Source organism: Dermacentor albipictus, chromosome 6, assembly GCF_038994185.2.
Source record: "Dermacentor albipictus isolate Rhodes 1998 colony chromosome 6, USDA_Dalb.pri_finalv2, whole genome shotgun sequence".
NCBI classification, from domain to species: domain Eukaryota; kingdom Metazoa; phylum Arthropoda; class Arachnida; order Ixodida; family Ixodidae; genus Dermacentor; species Dermacentor albipictus.
The window spans coordinates 110,843,819-110,863,637 of record NC_091826.1 but is presented as its reverse complement, the minus strand read 5'-3'; the positions used below and the strand labels follow the sequence as shown (position 1 = coordinate 110,863,637).

The window sequence follows — 19,819 nt, the reverse complement described above, 5'->3', positions numbered from 1 at the left end:
TTGCAGTTCATTCCTATTTCTCTAAAATTTTGTTCTCATGAATCGGGTCCTCCTGTGACTTGTGTGATTAATTGTAATCCCGCACAGCCTACAGGGGCTGACCGTGAAACACAAACTCTTGTTTTCTTGCCAGGCTATTGGTCATTATGTCGTTTGCACATTAATCTTCAAACCTACTGTTATATCTGGCCAGTTAAGATCTTCAATTGCTTTAGGCCATCTCCATTGTTGCTGAACGGGACGTCACATGCATTGTGGATATATAGCCCTTGGAGAAATGAAAAGTGATACTTCGTAGCATATGCTACCTAAACATGCAAATGATTGGAGGTGGAATTGCAGTTTGTATTGTATGCAAATTGTTTAGTATGCATGCATATCAACATCCTGCAGTCACCATATCTTATCTGCATCTCGCTAGCGGTCTTTATTTCAGTCTCAACATCTAAGGCACCGCCATCATGTTCTACGTGCATGAAATTCTCCACCGGCGCAAGGGGAAGTTCGGGCTGCTTTGGTGAGGAGCACAATACTCTTGCTGTCTATACGATGTGTTTATTTATTTTATTTTATTTTTAGTTAGAACAGATTCTTCTAAGAATTGCCTGCAACAGGTAGTGCAAGTTAGCCTGTTCAGATGGATCACCTTGAAAGGTGGATATTACTTGTGCAACAAATTGCAGTGGTTAAAAATATACTAATTACCTTTTTAATTGTTCACTTCAGGGCATATGTTGTAATTGCAAGATTGAAAGCCAAACAGTAGTGAAGTTATGTCTGCTTAACACATGTTCTGAGACTGGTGCCAGAATTCGGCTTCAATATTTTAATTTCAGTGTGTGCGATTGGGTGAACTTAAAAGACTAATTAGTGTTTCTTAAAGTAATCCAATGCGGCAGTGCAATTTGTGCAAGAAAAATGTCTGCCTCTTTGAGTTATCTACCTAAACAGGCTGAATATGGCACCTGCGTACAACAATTATTAAAAGTGTCTGTTCAAACTAAAGGAAACCATCCTGTATAGCAGAATAATTTTGACTGCTGCACGGGGGTTATCACTGCGATAACATAATGGTAACCGGCACTATTGCAGATGTCTTAAATAAACATGTTTAACCTGAAGCAAACAGAACGTACACAAAGCCATTTATCGTAGGCAAATTATTTCAAAAGGGGGCATTATCTACTTAAATTGGAGAAGTTCTGCTATTGAATTAGTCTTGGCCGAATTAATGTACCCATCCGAGACAAGTACTGTGATCGCTGTGTCTGCGTCTGGCAGGCTTCGTTCCACATTCCGTATGTTTCGCTTTTAAAGGCAAAACTGAGTTCCGATTTAGCTACCAATTGCAGCTGAATTATAATATGAAGGCACATTAACTATTTCTAAAGGCCTAGATAGCATAGTGCATTCTAATCAGCCTTTTTCTCAATAAATTGGTGTTGTCTGAGTAATATCGGCTTTATTACAAGCTAGCTTTTTTTTTCATGCGAGGGTAAAGGTGTTTCATACGTGGTGTTTCCGATGCAGCTGGCAGGGAGTACCAAACAGCCGAACAAAAAACGTTGCCGACCTGATGACGCATGGGCAAGCAGATGCAGGCTGTATTCTAATACTGGCCTTAGACGGCTAATTAGATAGCTAAGTGGACAGCAAGGTCTCGTTCGAATTCTGACAAAGCTTGCGAAAAAAAAGCTTCGCAAAGACAGCATTGAAGTCGGAAATGATGCGGGCTACTTTGCTGTCTAATTAAGATGGTAACTTAGCCGAATGCTTGGAAACTTGACGAGAACTTTGTCGACACACAAGAAAACGCAACTATGCATTGCTATGAGCAAGACAAAGTATGGACATTGCGTTTTCCACCGATTCGCAAACGCAAAGTGTTCAAATGCAACAATAAAATTTGTTTTTAAGGCTTTTTCTTGTCAATGCTAGGTGGCATCAAGACGCAGTGACGCCTTCCAAATGTGTTCCATTATTTGTGCTCGAAACTGTCTTCTTAGCAGTCTAAGCAAACTTCCTTCAGTGCTGGCTAGGATTGGAACACCAGTGCAGTAGGAGAGTGGGGAAAGAACTCTTCATTGTAACACGTGATGATTGGTTATGCCGTCGAACCAGACTATATCAAACCCGTTTACATCGAATTATTCTACATATCGAACAATTTCTGGACACTGTATAGTTAGAATGAGTATGCGTAGCAAAAGTTACGGTTACATTGAACGAAAATAGCAGTGACTCCCGATATATTGAATGTCAAGCGGCGCAAAAGGTTTCCCAGAAATTGGCTTTCCCTCACAGTGATGGGGAAACCCGGCGACGCCGCTCCATCCAACCGCTCTCCTTACTGTGATCGCGCTGCCTCAGACGAGCCGTCGACAACCCCCTACAAAAAATGATACTGGCCCACCCGCAGCGCTTGCCCAGACAGCCAATCAGAATCTGTTGTGCACTCTTCGTGCAAGATGTCGAAAGTGCGAGTTGTCTCTTTGCTCTTCTGGTTCACTGTGTGTGCCTCTTGTGGGCCTTCTTCCGAAATGTTGCCATGATGAAGCGGCAGAATTCGCTTTTCATCGTGAAGCTCGAAATCATAAATCGGGTCGAACGCAGTAAGAATTCAGATGTCCCCACAGCATGCAAGATTCTAAGGAGCATTCTCGGCACTATCTTGAAGAATAAGGGGAGATTAGGGCTAAAACGGCCAAACTCGCGACCCGGTGCCCATGGTGCCTGATGCGTACACACGGCCGTGTACGAGTGGTTCATCCGAAGTTGCTTCAGCTGTGCCGGTTTCCGCGTGCTCGGTGATGACTGTAAATTCTGCTGAATGCGATAAAGCTCTTTGCCGGTGTTGCCGAAGTTTGAGCGAGCTATCAGAATTTCCTGAAACTGTTGACGAATAAATGGTGGACAAGTTTGTGAGTGCAAATGGTGGTGTCGAGACCACAAGAGAGCCTGAAAACAAAGACTACATTCCCTACGTTGTACCGAGCAGAACTGAAAGTGGGCACAATGACGAAAGCAACGACGATCCTTTGCCCACGTCTTCCGAAGTGATTGGTGCACTCGCACCAGTCTGGTGCTTCTGCACAAAGGCAGAAGGTTGCGGCCTCAGCTACTCCGGCTCCTTAGACAATGTGGAAAAGTGCATGCGTCGCAGGCAGTGAAATTGCCCAAGCAGAAGAAAATGCAGGACTATTTCATGCGAAACTAAGCTAGTTTCATCAATAAAGTGATTTTGTAAATGGTATGTGCTTTTATGACATCCAATGATTTAGCAGGTATGCTCTATATTGAACTGATAGGCTTTTTTTGCGAGTTGAATATTGTCGGGTTTGACTGTATACTCTGATGAGAAAGAATGTCTTAGGGTGTTTCACTGGCTGGCCGACAGAGGTGCGCCACGACATGTCGAAAGCCAAACAGGGGACGGAACATCATACCGTACATGCAGCACGCATGGGAGCAGTCGATTGGAGTAGAACATACATGCCCAGGAAGTGGACTATATAAAATTGTGGCATGATGACGTGGCAACCGCAACATTTTTCATAACACCACTTGTCTAGTCCATCATGTTTAAGAGCGTGCGCTATGCTCGCAGTGTATGCTGCACTCTCAAACGCTTTGGGCACAGCCTCAGCATGACCTCACAGGAGGTGACAGGGAGCCACTCTTTGACCGACACGTCATGGTCTCAGAGGTCATATAGTGTCTTGACCTCTTGTTGCCTGCTCTGAACTTATGCGCACACCTGATCTTGGAGTTTCAAAGTTTTGATTAACAGCTCAAGGACACCAGAGAAGGCAGAAGAGAGAACAGAGCGTTAGACTTCCAATAATTTTTATTGTTTGAAGTTCAGCGCCATGTTCTTTCCAGAACAGAGCACTAAACTTCAGACAATAAAAATTGTTGGAAGTCCAACACACTGCCTTCTCTTCTGTCCCCTCTGGTGTCCTTGCACTGTTGATCAAAACTTCGAAGCATGTTTTACCAACAAGCTCAATTTCACACCCTTGTTGATCTTGTGGGGTGGGTGAAAGAGTGACAACTCGCCCCCTTTGCCAATGAGTGTCCTGGCCTACTCTCTATTACATTCCACCTGCGTCGTTTAATGAAATTTTTTAAATAAAGGAACATTGCACTTAGTGCTGTTTCCTCCAAATAGTTACGTAATATATTTATGCAGTACCATACTTCCTGGAATATAGGATGCAGTTCTTTCTTTTTTTCACATTTTAATTTATTTTTTTTGCATTTTATAGAATGGTGCAAAACGCATAATACCGTGGATGCTTACACGACCAATATGGGTATCATTTTTTATATTTATTTGTTTTTTACGAGTGCAAGAACTGTGCACAGGAGCTTGTGAAACTGAACCTTATATTAACAGTTGAGCAACAATGGCAACCGAAGTTAGCTCCTAGGGCTAACATCCATTGCTGGGTAGGGTTATCCAGCAAAAACATGTCAGTGTGTAGTTATTTCTGACTGAAAATGACGCTTTGTGCATTGTTTGCTACTAACATAAGAAGATTATGTGGCTGTGTCCATCCAGCTGCATAAGTTCAAGTTGCCATTTCTGAGAGACGGTTCACCTGCCAAGCCTGAGTCTGATCACTGCGAAAACATGCGAATACTACAAAGACATTGTTTTGTGCTTGATGGCCATTTCGGTTTTCTTTAAACGAGTCTAGAAATCTCGCCCATGGTAACAAACGGCTCTTCTACAGGCAAAAGAATTCTTGCTGTCAGAGGTTAAACACGTAGGGAAATCCACAACATGCAATAATTCCTATGTTTTCGAGAAGGAAAATTTATTTTCTTTGCTTACAACCTATCTTTTTTTCACGCATATGAATGCTGTGATAGTATCAAGAAAGTAACCCAAGCCTAGATCTATCGTTCACACGTAGCATCTTTTACGCAACTATGCCAACCTTTTTGCCGTGTCTTCCTCGCAGGTTGGCAGCGACCTCGCCAAAGTCTGTCCGCCATGTGAAGCTCTTGAATATATCCTTGGCCAAGCTGAGGTGAGCACATTGGCCAAAGGCTTAGATGATGGAAGTCACTCGGTTTTATTGTGTGGCTCGTGTGGATCCTTTCTTTAGATTGGCCACATGAACATTGGCTGCGCTATCATGAGTCGCGTGGTATCAATAGCGTAAGCCGCCATGCAGTGCCAAACAGTGCATCTTCACCCTTTCCTTGTAGGGTTGACCATGGAGCGACTGACAAGCCCAGTAGACTGAAGCCCGTTAAACTTCGTAAAGTAGCGCCACGCTTTAAAAAATGCCTCCTCCTCGCGCTCTCTGGCCGAGGCCTACACAGCGTCGTTTTTGGCCTAATAACATCCGGTGGGCCCTCACACCGTGCTCCAGCGCCGTTTTCGTTCGAGAAGCATCTATGGATTGGCGAGGAGCGCATGTTGGCGCCGTTGCTACGCTCGAGCGGCGTAGGCGTCGCCACAGTCGAGGAGGGAGCGTGAAAGAGAGGAGAAACGAAGAAGAGCGAAGGCGGAGGAGGAGAGTGATGCTGCTTTACGTAATTTCAGGGGCTTTACAATGACAGCGTTGCCCTTTCCGTCTGGATCAAAGGGAATCAACACTAGGGTGTTGCGTCGCGTTTCACAGGCTGCATTTGATATTCATTGTTTGAGTTAATTATGAAGGTAATACACTAAGTGCAGTGGAAGGTCTGGTTCTTAACTAACAGTTGTGAGGAACTGTTCTCATTAATGCCAATTTTTATGTAAATGTAAATCACTAGGGCATTTTGATGGGCTAGTTTGTGCATATATATTGACTAGATTGATGGGTTACATTAATAAGTATGTTTCTCAGAGAGCCACGAATAGGACAAAACCAATGGACGGTAACATCTTCTGCGAGTCTATTTTTAACGCTGCTTATACATTTATTTATAGTAATGGCATAGCTCCCCGAAATTGAAGTTTGTGCGTTCTCATAAGATGTGCTACACACTCATTGTGCGCTATATTTTTGTCCTTACTGTGAATGTGAAAAATGTTGTCTGTACTGTTAGTTTTACTGCCTTATATGCGCAAAAAGCATGCACTACCTCGCCTACTGCTATGCGTATGCCTTCTGTTATGTTTTATATGAAAGCATGATATAGTAGGTCTTATGTTCCGTATTACCACTCATGTAAGGGCGCTTTTGGGGGCTTGCAGTATCGATGAACAAACGATCATTGCGGCGTAAACTGCCCATGGAATGCAGTTGTTGCCCGCATAAATGCAAGTTCTCTTGCCAAAACTTCAGGTTGAAGCTTCCCCGGTCCTGTTAATCGTTTCAAGCGCTGGGTTGGGCAGATGCATTTAATGGCCTACTGTTTACACTGGCCAACCTGCCTGAGGAACTGAAAAATATTTGTGCTTGGGTCCCCTTCACTTTAGTGTCACGTCACGTGCCTGTATGGTAGTTGTTTTCTCAGGTGAGATGACAGTGTGTGTACGCGCAGTGAGGACCTTCAGCGCGAGCTGACCAAAGGGATCTTTGGAAACAAGTCGCTGCGTTTCTCCCTGCGGCTGTCGTGCCAGCTCATCATGGGGCTCTGGGTGCTCTACCGCAGAAAGGCCGCCCTCGTCCGAGGTGAGAGGCACGGAGAGTGTTGAAACAAAGAGCGTCGTACTAAGAAAAGTGTAATATGGGACCACAACCTACAGAAGGAGTGAATACCGTGCTGTCCAACTCAAAGAGAATTTCTATAAACGTGCCTTGTGCGCTCATTTCCATGACATCACAGTTCAGCCTGCAAACTTATTTCGCAATTTCACCTTCTCAGGAGCTGCTTCAGAGTGCTGGCACATAGGGAGTGCAAGTACAGTGTGTTTGTATGCAGAGCTGGCACTGAATTCCTCAGCTGTTACTGAGTGTTGAGATAAATCTGGTGCTGTGGGGATTTGCACACTTCACCGGTAAAGCACTCTATCCAGAATATTGGAATGATGGGTATTACAGTGATTTGTCTATTAGTTTCAAACAATGTTACAAAAACCTTTAGCTAGGTGCCAACTTTGATTTGCCCTTTCAAATACCTGTAAAACGCAGAACTGCTTTGATGAGACAACCACTGGACCAATTGGAAGGAATAAAATTTGGTGCATTTGAAAGAGAAAATTAAGTTTGTCTGACTCAAGAAAGCAGCATTTTGATTTAAAGCCTGGAATTTTTCGAAAAAATTCAAAATAGTATGCTACAAAAATGTTGAAGCTTAAAGTTTACAAATTCATATCTGTGCACCTAAAACAAATATTCCAGTTCTGTAAATTGAATTCATGGGAGCATCTAAAGTGGACAAATGTGATACAGTTAAACCTCAATATAACGAAGTCGGTAAAATTAGCAACTTGCTTCGTTATGTGGAAATTTCGTTGTACGGAAATTCGACCATTTATGCAAATAAGTACAGTCACTGATCGATTTTTCTTGCACGGAAAGGGGCTGCAGAATTTTCTGGATTATAGGGCAATCGGAAAAAGCAAATTTGAATTCGAGAATAATTCATTTTTTGGGAATCGGTGACGAATGATACGGTTTCATGCCGCATACGTTGACAATATCTTCTAGGCGCTACGAATTAAACGAAGCCAGCCACTCCTTTGCCTGCACCCCGCCCCAATGGCTAATAGGGTTGCGCGCACTGGGACAATGCTATCAGGAAAAGTGTTGGCAGGGGAGAACGAATGCTTCGTCTGCCTCTTGCTCCAAAGGGTCACCCAAACTCGAGATTATGCAACCTCGAATACAAAATGTGGGGTAGGACAGCTTACATGGTGCCATGCCTGTCATCTGGGCACGCCCACTCTTTGCACACGCTACAGATTACCTCTGCAGCTTGGTGCATGGCTGGCATGCGCTCAGCCGTGCTTACAGCGATGTGTAGCCATGGCCGAGATGGGCACCAGAAACTGAGACACGTACCAACTTACCCACCACTCTGCAACTTGGCATTGTTGTGCCATATTTCATAACCTCTGAGAGGGTTGAGCGTTTCGTTGCCTCACATGGCACATCGCATTGGGGCAGAAGTGTTAAATTTTAATTGAATTATGAGGCCGAATGGGCAAAAACCACAATCGGATCATTAGGCACGCCATAGTGACGGACTCCGGATTAATTTTAACACTAGTCTTTTTTAATGTGCACCTAAATCTAAGTGCACGAACGAATGCGGCTGCCGCAGTTGGGATCATACGTGTGACCTTGGGCAGTGTTATAGCCTCGGAGCTGCTGCAGTGGGCACAGAGGTGTCGATTTAATGCGTGACCGTTTCCGTTGTGTCGCCTGGAGCCTACTGTGATAATATGTGGCTTTATATCTGCATTCGCTGTGTCAGTTGTCCGCCTGACAAATTTGCATTGTCTTTACTTTTCAGAAATAGCGGAAGCAAACCGTATTGTACCTTGAGTTTGTCTCAAAGTGCCGTTTCCTTGCCTCCTCTCGTCATCTTTTCCTTCTCCCACCTTCTCCCCTGTATGGGAACTGAGAGAGTGGCAAAGTTGTGACTGGAGAGGTTTAGCTTGTCCGCTATTCAGGTAACCACAGGCAGACGTGGGATTGGGGCAGAGGTGTAAACGGGAGTGGCCTGCATGGTGCAGCCACCTGGCAGCGCAGAGCTCAAAGAAACAAAAACAGCTAATATTGTAGTAATCAAGTGTGTTTTACTTTGCTGCATGTGTAAATTGTTGGCAGGAACACGATTACGCCAGTGCCAAATATTTACACCAGCAGCAAAGTAGAATACACTTGGTTAATGCAATATTAGCTGTTTTTGTTTTTATGAGCTCTGCGCCATGCAGACCGCACCCGTTTACCCAAATACCAGATAAGCTTAACCTCTCTATTCACTCGTTTCGTGACTGTGTCGGTTCTTCCCATTCTCTTCCTCCTCTCTACAGTTTTATCCACGTCCCCTCTGGACTTGCACGGATGATTACAGTTGTCGAGAGGCTAATGTGGCGATGCTCAGGGAGCTCTAGAGGGCATTGTGCACACGATACCCAACAGAAAGGTCCAAAAAGAAGAAGAAAGCTTCCTTGTAATAAAGACAATTGGCTTTCTCAACACTGTTGGTACGAAGAGCAAACGTGCAAGCTAAAAGAGGAGCTTTTGCTGAGACGGCCGGTGTGTGCTGCCTGCCCGCGAAAAACCCTCGTATCGTGACTCCCCGTGTCGCCAGTGGTTTAGCATCTTTGCAGAACAGGTGTAGTTTTGTCATTACCTCATTTTATTAGTTACTATTTCGTGTCAGGAACAAATTGTAGCAGATTCTTATGCCACTGTGAGCGGTGGTAGAAGTGGATGCATTGGCCGCGATGATTGGTCTGGTGATGAACAGGCCCATCGATGGCACCTGCTATGTAGCAGGCAATCTCACATGCCATCTGTGCCGTGCTTGCCTGCAGCTATGCGATTGCTTTCGCTGTGTTCTGATGATACACAGGCAGTTTGCTGCTCGTTTGGCATTCAATCCGGCACTGCACCCTACGATGTACTTTTTCTTTTTTTTTATCCTTTCCCCTTTTCCCACTGCGGGGCTGTGAACCTCTGTCCCTCTATATGGGCTCATATTTTTTCATATTTTTCTTCAGTATTCCTTAAATATGCCGATGGCTTTTTCGGGGGCATGCAAAGAATATACAGCTTGCTTCACTTGCGCAAAAGGCTTTGACCTTTTTTTTTACTTGCTCTGCATTAGCCGAGACATCAGGTAGACAAAAAGGTACAAAAATAAAGCAAATTAAGCAGAGCTGTGTGAGCATTGAAACATGGAATATTTGATTCGAATCAGTTGGTATTCAATTCGAAAGGCACTTTCCTTATTCAAAATATTCGAACTCCTGAAAATTGCTGTTGTCAGCTCTATGTGTTAGTTTGCCGCGGTACAATGTGTTATGCAGTGACGCATGCATGCTGCAGTGCGGTCAAGTGTATTTGCTGCGCAGTCAAGCATATCAAAAGTAAAAAGGGGGCACCGTCTGCACCTGCCAGTGCTTGCAGGGACTCGACACTATCAGCCCAAGTATTCACACTGTGCTGCCTCTTCAGGCATTTGTACAACACCATCCGCCAGGTGGGAACCTCTTCATCTGCTACTAAACTGGCCATGCACCTAAATACACAGTTTCCAAACTACAAATTTGGCCAGCAACCTTGGCAGTGTATATATCAGTATAAAGTAGCTGAGCACCACCAGGATGCTTCATTGGCAGACTGTTAAAAATCTGGGTGTAAAAGAAGAGTAGAAAATTTCAACGAACCCATACAAGTCTTTAACGATAAAAGCTTCTGAAGAGGTTCCTTCTACGTCAACACTGTGGAAAGACTTGATCAACTCGTCAACCAGCAGCAATTTTCATTGCCATGAGGACAGGTTGAAAGATGGGAAATATTGGACCAAAAAGAAGATTCGTGTGTGCGGTGGTGTAAGCACGATGTTCACTGTTGGCGAGCCTTGTGAATAGCTACATGTTGATACCAGACACTAGTGTGTCTAGTGAGTGGCTCTTTTTGGTGTCTAAAGGAATTGTGACATGCAGGAGAGTGTCACTGCCCCTGGAACGTGTCAGGGGCAGCTATCCATCATTCCTGACGACATTAAATAACTGCAGATGTGATACTGCCAAGCAAAAGTGTTGTAGAGAATTTTGTTAGGCACAAAGCACAATTTTCTTTTACATCGTGTGCTGTGCGATAAACTTACATGTTTTTCGCACGCCTCCAGCTGGCAAAAAAAAATTGCATTTATGTAAGAACAGGAGTATTCGTACTAAAAAAATGTTCAATTCGCCTCATGTTTTTATTATTCGAAACGAAATTGAACATTTTCTATTCACACACCCTACAGGCTTAGCTTCCCTGAGCAGCGCATGCGCTACGAGAGGTGTAGTGTCTTCCAAGTTGGTATTAACAAGAGGGGGTTCATCGGCGAGTACAGAAAGCACGATACAAAGTACAGTGGTGCCATTGTCTGAAATTCCTGGTAATTTTAGATTTATGTGCAATATATTATTGTGTAAAACACACTGGCTACTTTATGCTACTGAGGCTAGCTGACCTTCTTCATGCAAGCTACTTGTGGAGAGGCTTTGTGCTCAGAGGCTGAGCATAATGTCATGCACCAAATTGAAGGTGCTTTAGGAACGGTTTCTTTTTTTTGGAATGAAATTGGAGTGCTTTGAAAATTACCCTAATGAGGCTTCTTATATTACTGTTGCTGACTTATTTTAGCAGTTGGATGCTGGAAAGAGACACTAGCAAAGGAATAACAAGCTGTCATTTGTGAGTTACACTTCTGTGATAACAAAGCGGCCAATCTTTACCATGAGAGGAAGCTTCGGCAAGCCAGTGGACATGCAAAAAAGAAAGACGGATGGAGACATGGCCACCATGTTCCAGTACCAGCCCACTGTGATGTGGATTTTTACAGCATCTAAGACAAGCTTTGTTTATCTATTGGCAAGAAGTACAGTACCGTCTTTTAAAGGAAACAAATGGCACAACCAAACAAGCTTAGATAATGTTTCCAGTGACAAAATCTCGGAAAGTACTTTAAGATTTGTGGCGTTGCCAGACGTCTGAGGTTCTGGTGCAGAAATACCATGTTTACTCGCATAATGATCACACTCTTTTGTCAAAAAAATTGACGCAAATTCAGGGGTGCGATTATTACGCGGGTTAAATTTCCCTATTTAAGAAAAAAATTTTCATCCCGCATTTCCTGCGGGATGACAACAGGTGAACAAGCAAGTGGCTGCTGCTGAACAGTGCGGAACATGAAAACAAAAATGATGGCCAGCGGAGGAAGCCGAACGCGCCAAACGTGATTTTTTTTCTTCTCATGGGTACATTACGAGCATTGAAACAGTTTCTTCCGTATCTGTAATGAATAATATCGTAAATATCGGCAAGTTTGTGATGATAACATAGCCATGTTCACTTTAAGGGGATAGAAACGGAGATGGGCGTGCTTACGTGCCAGTGACATAGACACACATGGCGGGCATGCTACGGGAGCCGCGGCATTTGTCTTCACTACTCTCCTAATACGGCATGTTTCCGCTAAGGGTGGGCGAATATCTTAGCTGTGTTACAAGCGTTGACGTATGAATAAGGTACACTTCTAACGTATCAGTGTAAACGAGGGTACTATTGTTTCCGCTCGCAATTTGTTGCATGCGCACGAGTGCAGACGAGAAGAATCAAAAGGCGCCTTTTTTGTTGTTGTTGTTGACCAAAACCATTACGAAGCCTACAAATAATAAAGCCAGGGTAAGTTTGGTTGTAGCTTTTTTTTTTCATGGAAGTGCGCAAAGTGATAAAACGAGTAAAATTAGGCATCTGCTTAAGAATGTTTGGTGCGTGCAGACCGCTTGGTATGTCTTCGAGAGTTGTTTGCGTGGCATTCAACAGATGGTAAGCATGATTACCATTAGCTAGACCTGGCACACGACATATCGCTGCCACGAGTTCGGGGTGCGATCATTACACCGGGGGAAAAAATTTAATTTTGACGACAAAACTCAAGGGTGCAATCACTATGCCAGTAAATATGGTGAAGACAAATAGAAGAAAAGAATGGTCTTCATTTCCTCCATTGGTATTCGAGCCTTTTCTGCTGAATGAGCGGGAGAGTGTTTGTAATATAATACATTGCCAGTCTGAACTGGTTTATAGTGTTACAGTAGTGTTTAATATGCAATTTTATTTCAAATCTGTGTTGTATCTGTTTTTTGGGAAGCATACAGCTATCGTCATAAGAACATGGCCTATCTAATTTAAGTTGGTGCACCAAACAGGGGACTTCCATGATGCCTGCAACACTGCGCTTCAGTCAGGCGACGTGGGTTTCTGGCCACCACTGTGGGGCGTTGACACTGGCAGGCTCTTGGCAGCCTGCCCCCGCCATGCGTTCCTGTGCTTTGTGCTGTTTCTGCTGCCTTCCTTCACTGATGTTCGTACTGCTGCATGCTACTATGCCAGCATTTTGTGTCTTACATGTTCAGTTCCCGCTTTAAGGTGTACAATGAGTGAGTAACAATCAAGGTGGTGTTCAGTGCACCGACAAAACCAGTAAACAAGGCCACTGCATGGCCATTCCCACTGTTTTAAGTGCACCAGCGTTATTTTACCGGTCAGTATATTTAAAAGCCTGTGTACCACAGTGTGCACATGGCTAGTTATTCATTTTTCGTGTGCATCGACTGCAGCACTGTTGTACAAGCTGCGTCACTTGTCTCTGCGGGCGTGTATGTGCCACAGCAGTCGTGCTTCTTAAGCAGAGGATGAGGTGCCGGGCAGTGGTGACTTTGACAAGCTGACCCGATCATGTGACCGAATTATTCTACTGTGTGTGAGGTCGGGCCCGGGCCGTGCTAGATGAGTGTGTGCGATCGCTACTCGAGTGCATAAGATATCGCAGCATGTCGTGTTTCTTGCTTTGCTTCCCTTTTATTCATGTGCTTTGCTCCGATAGAATCTGATATGACAAGACTCGACAAATAACTTGCAGCCCCTGCAGTCAAGGCCTCCCCTCGTCGCTGCTTTTGCTTTGTAGTAGGCCCTGATACGTTTGTGGTGCAGACGTGGGAATGCGCAAAGATATTCTGTCTGTCTCAGTCGGGCTACATGATATGTGACGCTGTGCAAGCAAAATGCCACCGCACACTCTATGCCTCCAGTAGCAGGGCATGCATGGCCCACGACTTTTTCTATGTGCGTCCCGTGCTTGCACACAGCTCCATACTTCACTGCCATACCTTCGTGATGGTGGCAGAAGCCCATGGTTTCCTTTTGTGCGTGCTGGGATACTGGGATTATGCAACAGGTTTATAAACTTCGCTTTTGCATCTGCTTGTGCTTGTCGCTTCTGCACTCGCATATTGCATTGTTCTTTGTCTCAGCTTTTCGCCTTTGGCCACGCCATCCTGTGTCATTGAGACGCCACACTTTATGCCCCTTTAATTTACATTGGCCACCCTGGTGCAGTACTTGGCCACAACCTCCTGTATGAACAACACAATCAAACCCCGGCCCTCAGTCCCCAGCAGCTGCGAAGCAACTGACCACGGCGGCGGTCAGACCTGCGACGCTGCAGAGGGTGCTAAGAATCACTGGCTCCGGACAGGCCGCCATTGGAATATGAACCTGGCAACGTTTAACGCTAGAACGTTATCTAGTGAGGCGAGTCTAGCAGTGCTATTGGAGGAATTAGAGGGCAGTAAATGGGATATAATAGGGCTCAGTGAAGTTAGGAGGCCAAAAGAAGCATATACAGTGCTAAAAAGCGGGCACGTCCTGTGCTACCGGGGCTTAGCAGAGAGAAGGGAACTAGGCATCGGATTCCTGATTAATAAGAATATAGCTGGTAACATACAGGAATTCTATAGCATTAACGAGAGGGTGGCAGGTCTTATTGTGAAACTTAATAAGAGGTACAAAATGAAGATTGTACAGGTGTACGCCCCTACATCCAGTCATGATGACCAGGAAGTCGAAAGCTTCTATGAAGACGTGGAATCGGCGATGGGTAGAGTGAAAACTAAATACACTATACTAATGGGTGACTTCAATGCCAAGGTAGGCAAAAAGCAGGCTGGAGACAAGGCAGTGGGGGAATATGGCATAGGCACTAGGAATATCAGGGGGGAGTTATTAGTAGAGTTTGCGGAACAGAATAATATGAGGATAATGAATACCTTCTTCCGCAAGCGGGATAGCCGAAAGTGGACGTGGAGGGGCCCGAACGGCGAGACTAGAAATGAAATAGACTTCATACTCTGCGCTAACCCTGGCATCATACAAGATGTGGACGTGCTCGGCAAGGTGCGCTGCAGTGACCACAGGATGGTAAGAACTCGAATTAGCCTAGACCTGAGAAGGGAACGGAAGAAACTGGTAAAGAAGAAGCCGATCAATGAGTTAGCGGTAAGAGGGAAAATAGAGGAATTCCAGATCAAGCTTCAGAACAGGTATTCGGCTTTAACTCAGGAAGAGGACCTTAGTGTTGAAGCAATGAACGACAATCTCGTGGACATCATTAAGGAGTGTGCAATGGAAGTCGGTGGTAACTCAGTTAGGCAGGATACCAGTAAACTATCGCAGGACACGAAAGATCTCATCAAGAAACGCCAATATATGAAAGCCTCTAACCCTACAGCTAGAATAGAACTGGCAGAACTTTCGAAGTTAATCAGCAAGCGTAAGACAGCTGACATAAGGAATTATAATATGGATAGAATTGAACATGCTGTCAGGAACGGAGGAAGCCTAAAAACAGTGAAGAAGAAACTAGGAATTGGCAAGAATCAGATGTATGCGTTAAGAGACAAAGCCGGCAATATCATTACTAATATGGATGAGATAGTACAAGTGGCTGAGGAGTTCTATAGAGATTTATACAGTACCAGTGCCACCCACGACGATAATGAAAGAGAAAATAGTCTAGAGGAATTCGAAATCCCACAGGTAACGCCGGAAGAAGTAAAGAAAGCCTTGGGAGATATGCAAAGGGGGAAGGCAGCTGGGGAGGATCAGATAACAACAGATTTACTGAAGGATGGTGGGCAGATTGTTCTAGAGAAACTGGCCACCCTGTATACGCAATACCTCATAACGTCGAGCGTACCGGAATCTTGGAAAAACGCTAACATAATCCTAATCCATAAGAAAGGGGACGCCAAAGACTTGAAAAATTATAGACCGATCAGCTTACTGTCTGTTGCCTACAAACTATTTACTAAGGTAATCGCAAATAGAATCAGGAACACCTTAGACTTCTGTCAAGCAAAGGACCAGGCAGGATTCCGTAAAGGCTACTCAACAATAGATCATATTCACACTATCAATCAGGTGATAGAGAAATGTGCGGAATACAACCAACCCTTATATATAGCCTTCATTGATTACGAGAAAGCATTTGATTCTGTCGAAACCTCAGCAGTCATGGAGGCATTACGGAATCAGGGTGTAGACGAACCATATGTAAAAATACTGAAAAATATCTATAGCGGCTCCACAGCCACCGTAGTCCTCCATAAAGAAAGCAACAAAATCCCAATAAAGAAAGGCGTCAGGCAGGGAGATACGATCTCTCCAATGCTATTCACAGCGTGTTTACAGGAGGTATTCAGAGACCTGGATTGGGAAGAAATGGGGATAAAAGTTAATGGAGAATACCTTAGTAGCTTGCGATTCGCTGATGATATTGCCTTGCTTAGTAACTCAGGGCACCAACTGCAATGCATGCTCACTGACCTGGAGAGGCAAAGCAGAAGAGTGGGTCTAAAAATTAATCTGCAGAAAACTAAAGTAATGTTTAACAGTCTCGGAAGAGAACAGCAGTTTACAATAGGCAGCGAGGCACTGGAAGTCGTAAGGGAATACATCTACTTAGGGCAGGTAGTGACTGCGGATCCGGATCATGAGACAGAAATAATCAGAAGAATAAGAATGGGCTGGGGTGCGTTTGGCAGGCATTCTCAGATCATGAACAGCAGGTTGCCATTGTCCCTCAAAAGAAAAGCGTATAATAGCTGTGTCTTACCAGTACTCACCTACGGGGCAGAAACCTGGAGGCTTACGAAAAGGGTTCTACTCAAATTGAGGACGACGCAACGAGCTATGGAAAGAAGAATGATAGGTGTAACGTTAAGGGATAAGAAAAGAGCAGATTGGGTGAGGGAACGAACGCGAGTTAATGACATCTTAGTTGAAATCAAGAAAAAGAAATGGGCATGGGCAGGACATGTAATGAGGAGGGAAGATAACCGATGGTCATTAAGGGTTACGGACTGGATTCCAAGGGAAGGGAAGCGTAGCAGGGGACGGCAGAAAGTTAGGTGGGCGGATGAGATTAAGAAATTTGCAGGGACGGCATGGCCACAATTAGTACATGACCGGGGTTGTTGGAGAAATATGGGAGAGGCCTTTGCCCTGCAGTGGGCGTAACCAGGCTGATGATGATGAAGATGAATTTACATTATGGAGTGTTTAAGGTTTCCTACCCTATCTTTACTGATGGCTATGTTCCTCTTTATTTTAGCCGAAGCGGAAGAGTGCCTACAAATGCTGACCAGACGAAGGCAGTTCAGGACTACCAGCATTGAGTAAGCTATCGTGATTTCCTACTTATAGTTTACTGTGCGACCAGTGGGCTACCTCGACACAACTAGTCAGTAGCTAAAAGTCTCTAGACTATGCATGTGATAGGAACATCAAAAGGTGGTTGTCTGAGTCACTGCAGTATCCTGTAGCTGTTTCGGTGTAAATGTTGCAAAGAAACAACCTGTGTGGTTTCGTATCACGTGTAGCACATATTGTGCTCAACCATGCAAGGTTTGTTTGAGAAAGATGCAGTTATTTTTTAGCTTGATGTGAAAAGTTTACCACATAATATGTCCTGCAAAATATTAGGATGGTGTCGGCCACGAGTCTGATGATGTCATTTTGCCAGACTTTGTGCATTGCACTCAATGCTGGGGACCTCAGTTCATAGTGGAGCAGCTGCTGGCTGTAACTGTTTGCTGTAATGGCTGGCTGTTAATGACAGCTCCTTGCGAGAAGCCAGGCACGTACCCAGGGGGGGGCCCGGGGGGGCCCGGGCCCCCCCCCCGAAATCAAGTGGCATACCCCCCCCCCCCCTCCCCGCCCACGCCACCACTCCTCACACATTGCTAAAGCGCCGCCAGATTAATGTTGAGACTTGGCAGCTGTTCATCGGTCAGCCTTATGCTGCCTTTTTCACTCCTTTTAGATGGCGGTAGTTATCGGCATTTCTTGTAATGTGAAGGACAGTTTTCTCATAGATTCCGCACCCACGCGATTAACTCGAGATGCGCTCAGTTGTCACCATCTATTCCCGTCACGCGCATAGCTGTTGCTTTTGTTAGTTCAGCCTTCTTTGTTTAGGCTGATCCTGGGACCAGGAGAGGGATGCGGCTGTTACTCAGCTGGTATGTACTCTCATAGAACGAGTTGCGGCCGGAGAAAACACCAATTGCGTTTAACTTTTCCCTTTGCTTCATTATTTCCTTGAGTTACGGCTCGCCGCGACTGGCCGATGCCCGGAACCATATACACGTGATATGGGTTGGATAAGGTGGGAAATAAAATGATGTGAAAGAGCGTCCATCATGAAACCCTGCAATAACCCTTAAACCCATAAGCAAGATGACTGTCGCCAGTTACCTCGTCTGTTTTTCCTTAATTGTATCGCACTTTTCGTGCAAAATTGGAAACCGGAAACAAAAATCGCAAGGAGTTGAGAAATTAAGCGATGTACTAAGGGAGAGAGCCAACACGCAACAACCAAACTGCAAGCAAAAGCGAATAATAAAAATGTTAACCGTTGTTTATGAGAATATTTATGGATCAACATCTTTTTATTTAAAAAGGAAGTAGAGAAAACGCCGCCGGAAGTGGAGAATAATTACTTGCTTTGAATGACGCTTCTACAGTTATCGGACGAACCGCCTCACGTAGCCACTTCTCTGCTGTGCTTATGTGGGTGTTTTTCTAACCTTTCTTGGTGAGCGCAGTACGTCTAGAATCGCAGAGTCCTGCGCTCTACGCGTTTGTATGGTACTGGCGGCCGCAGAGCGTTACACAATTCGCGGAACTGTCAAACTGATCCACAAGGCGAAAATAACTGATATTCGAAACTATAACATGTAAAAGACTGAAGAAGCCGTAAAAAAATGAACGCGGCCTGACATCAGTAAAAAAGAAACCTGGCATATAGGAGAAACCATGATGTATGCACTAAAAGATAAGAGGGATAATATCATTAGGAATCTCGAAGATACAGTAAAAGCAGCGGAGAAATTCTAAGCTGACTTGTATACAGTACCCAGAGGAGTCCCGATACCTCACTTAGAAACAGTAATGAACAGGATACGGAAACTCTCCTATAACTAGCGATGAAGTCAGGAGGGCCCTGCAAGACATGGAACGATGAAGAGCGGGAGGAGAAGGTGGAATAACAGTCCATTTAATCAAACATGGAGGAGACATATTGCTTAGAAAACTGGCGGCTCTTTATACGAAGTGTATATCGACTGCAAGGGTCCCAGAAAACTGGAAGAATGCAGACATTATACTAATCCACAAAAAAGCAGACGTTAAAGAATTGAAAAATTATAGGACCATTAGCTCGCTCCCAGTATTATATAAGATATTTACCAAAATAATGTCCAATAGAATAAGGGCAACACTGGATTTTGTCAACCAAGGGAACAGGCTGGCTTCAGGAAGAGATACCTTACAATGGATCACATCCATGTCATCAATTAGGTTATCGCGAAATCTGCAGAGTACAATAAGCCTCTCTATGTGGCTTATATAGATTACGAAAATGCATATGATTCAGTAGAGATACCAGCAGTCTAGAGGCACTACGTAATCAAGGACTACAGAACGCTTACGTAAAAAGCTTGAAAAATATTGCTACATGCGTTTGGTATTTGTTTGTTTAAACGAGGTGCGTGGGCGCCATCACTCCAGAAAAGAGGAGGAAGAACGAACTGGGCTCGCGCTGTGAATCTAACCGGTCAGCGCTGCAACCGTTGTTGTAAATATAATCTGTAAATAGTTTCTCGTCTTACTGGCTCGTCCTTCGCGTAAGAATATATACAGAGGTTCTACAGCTACCTTAGTTCTACACAAGAATAGCAGGGAGATACCTATAGGGAAATGGGTCAGACAGGGAGACGCAATTTTACAAAGCTATTCACTGCGTGCTTAGAAGAAGTCAAGCTATTAAACTGGGAAGGCTTAGGAGTAAAGATCGA

At 44.5% G+C, this 19,819-nt stretch overlaps 1 protein-coding gene across 1 annotated transcript; it reads left to right on the top strand.

Annotated features, from left to right (window-relative positions):
* The first annotated feature begins 434 nt into the window (after positions 1 to 434).
* Positions 435 to 13,797, top strand: LOC135913324 (uncharacterized). Its single transcript, XM_065445917.1, has 5 exons — positions 435 to 517; positions 4,971 to 5,039; positions 6,490 to 6,620; positions 12,830 to 12,988; positions 13,769 to 13,797. Exons 1-5 carry the CDS (start codon positions 462 to 464, stop codon positions 13,795 to 13,797), a joined length of 444 nt encoding a protein of 147 aa, XP_065301989.1. The 5' UTR covers positions 435 to 461.
* Positions 13,798 to 19,819: the final 6,022 nt, after the last annotated feature.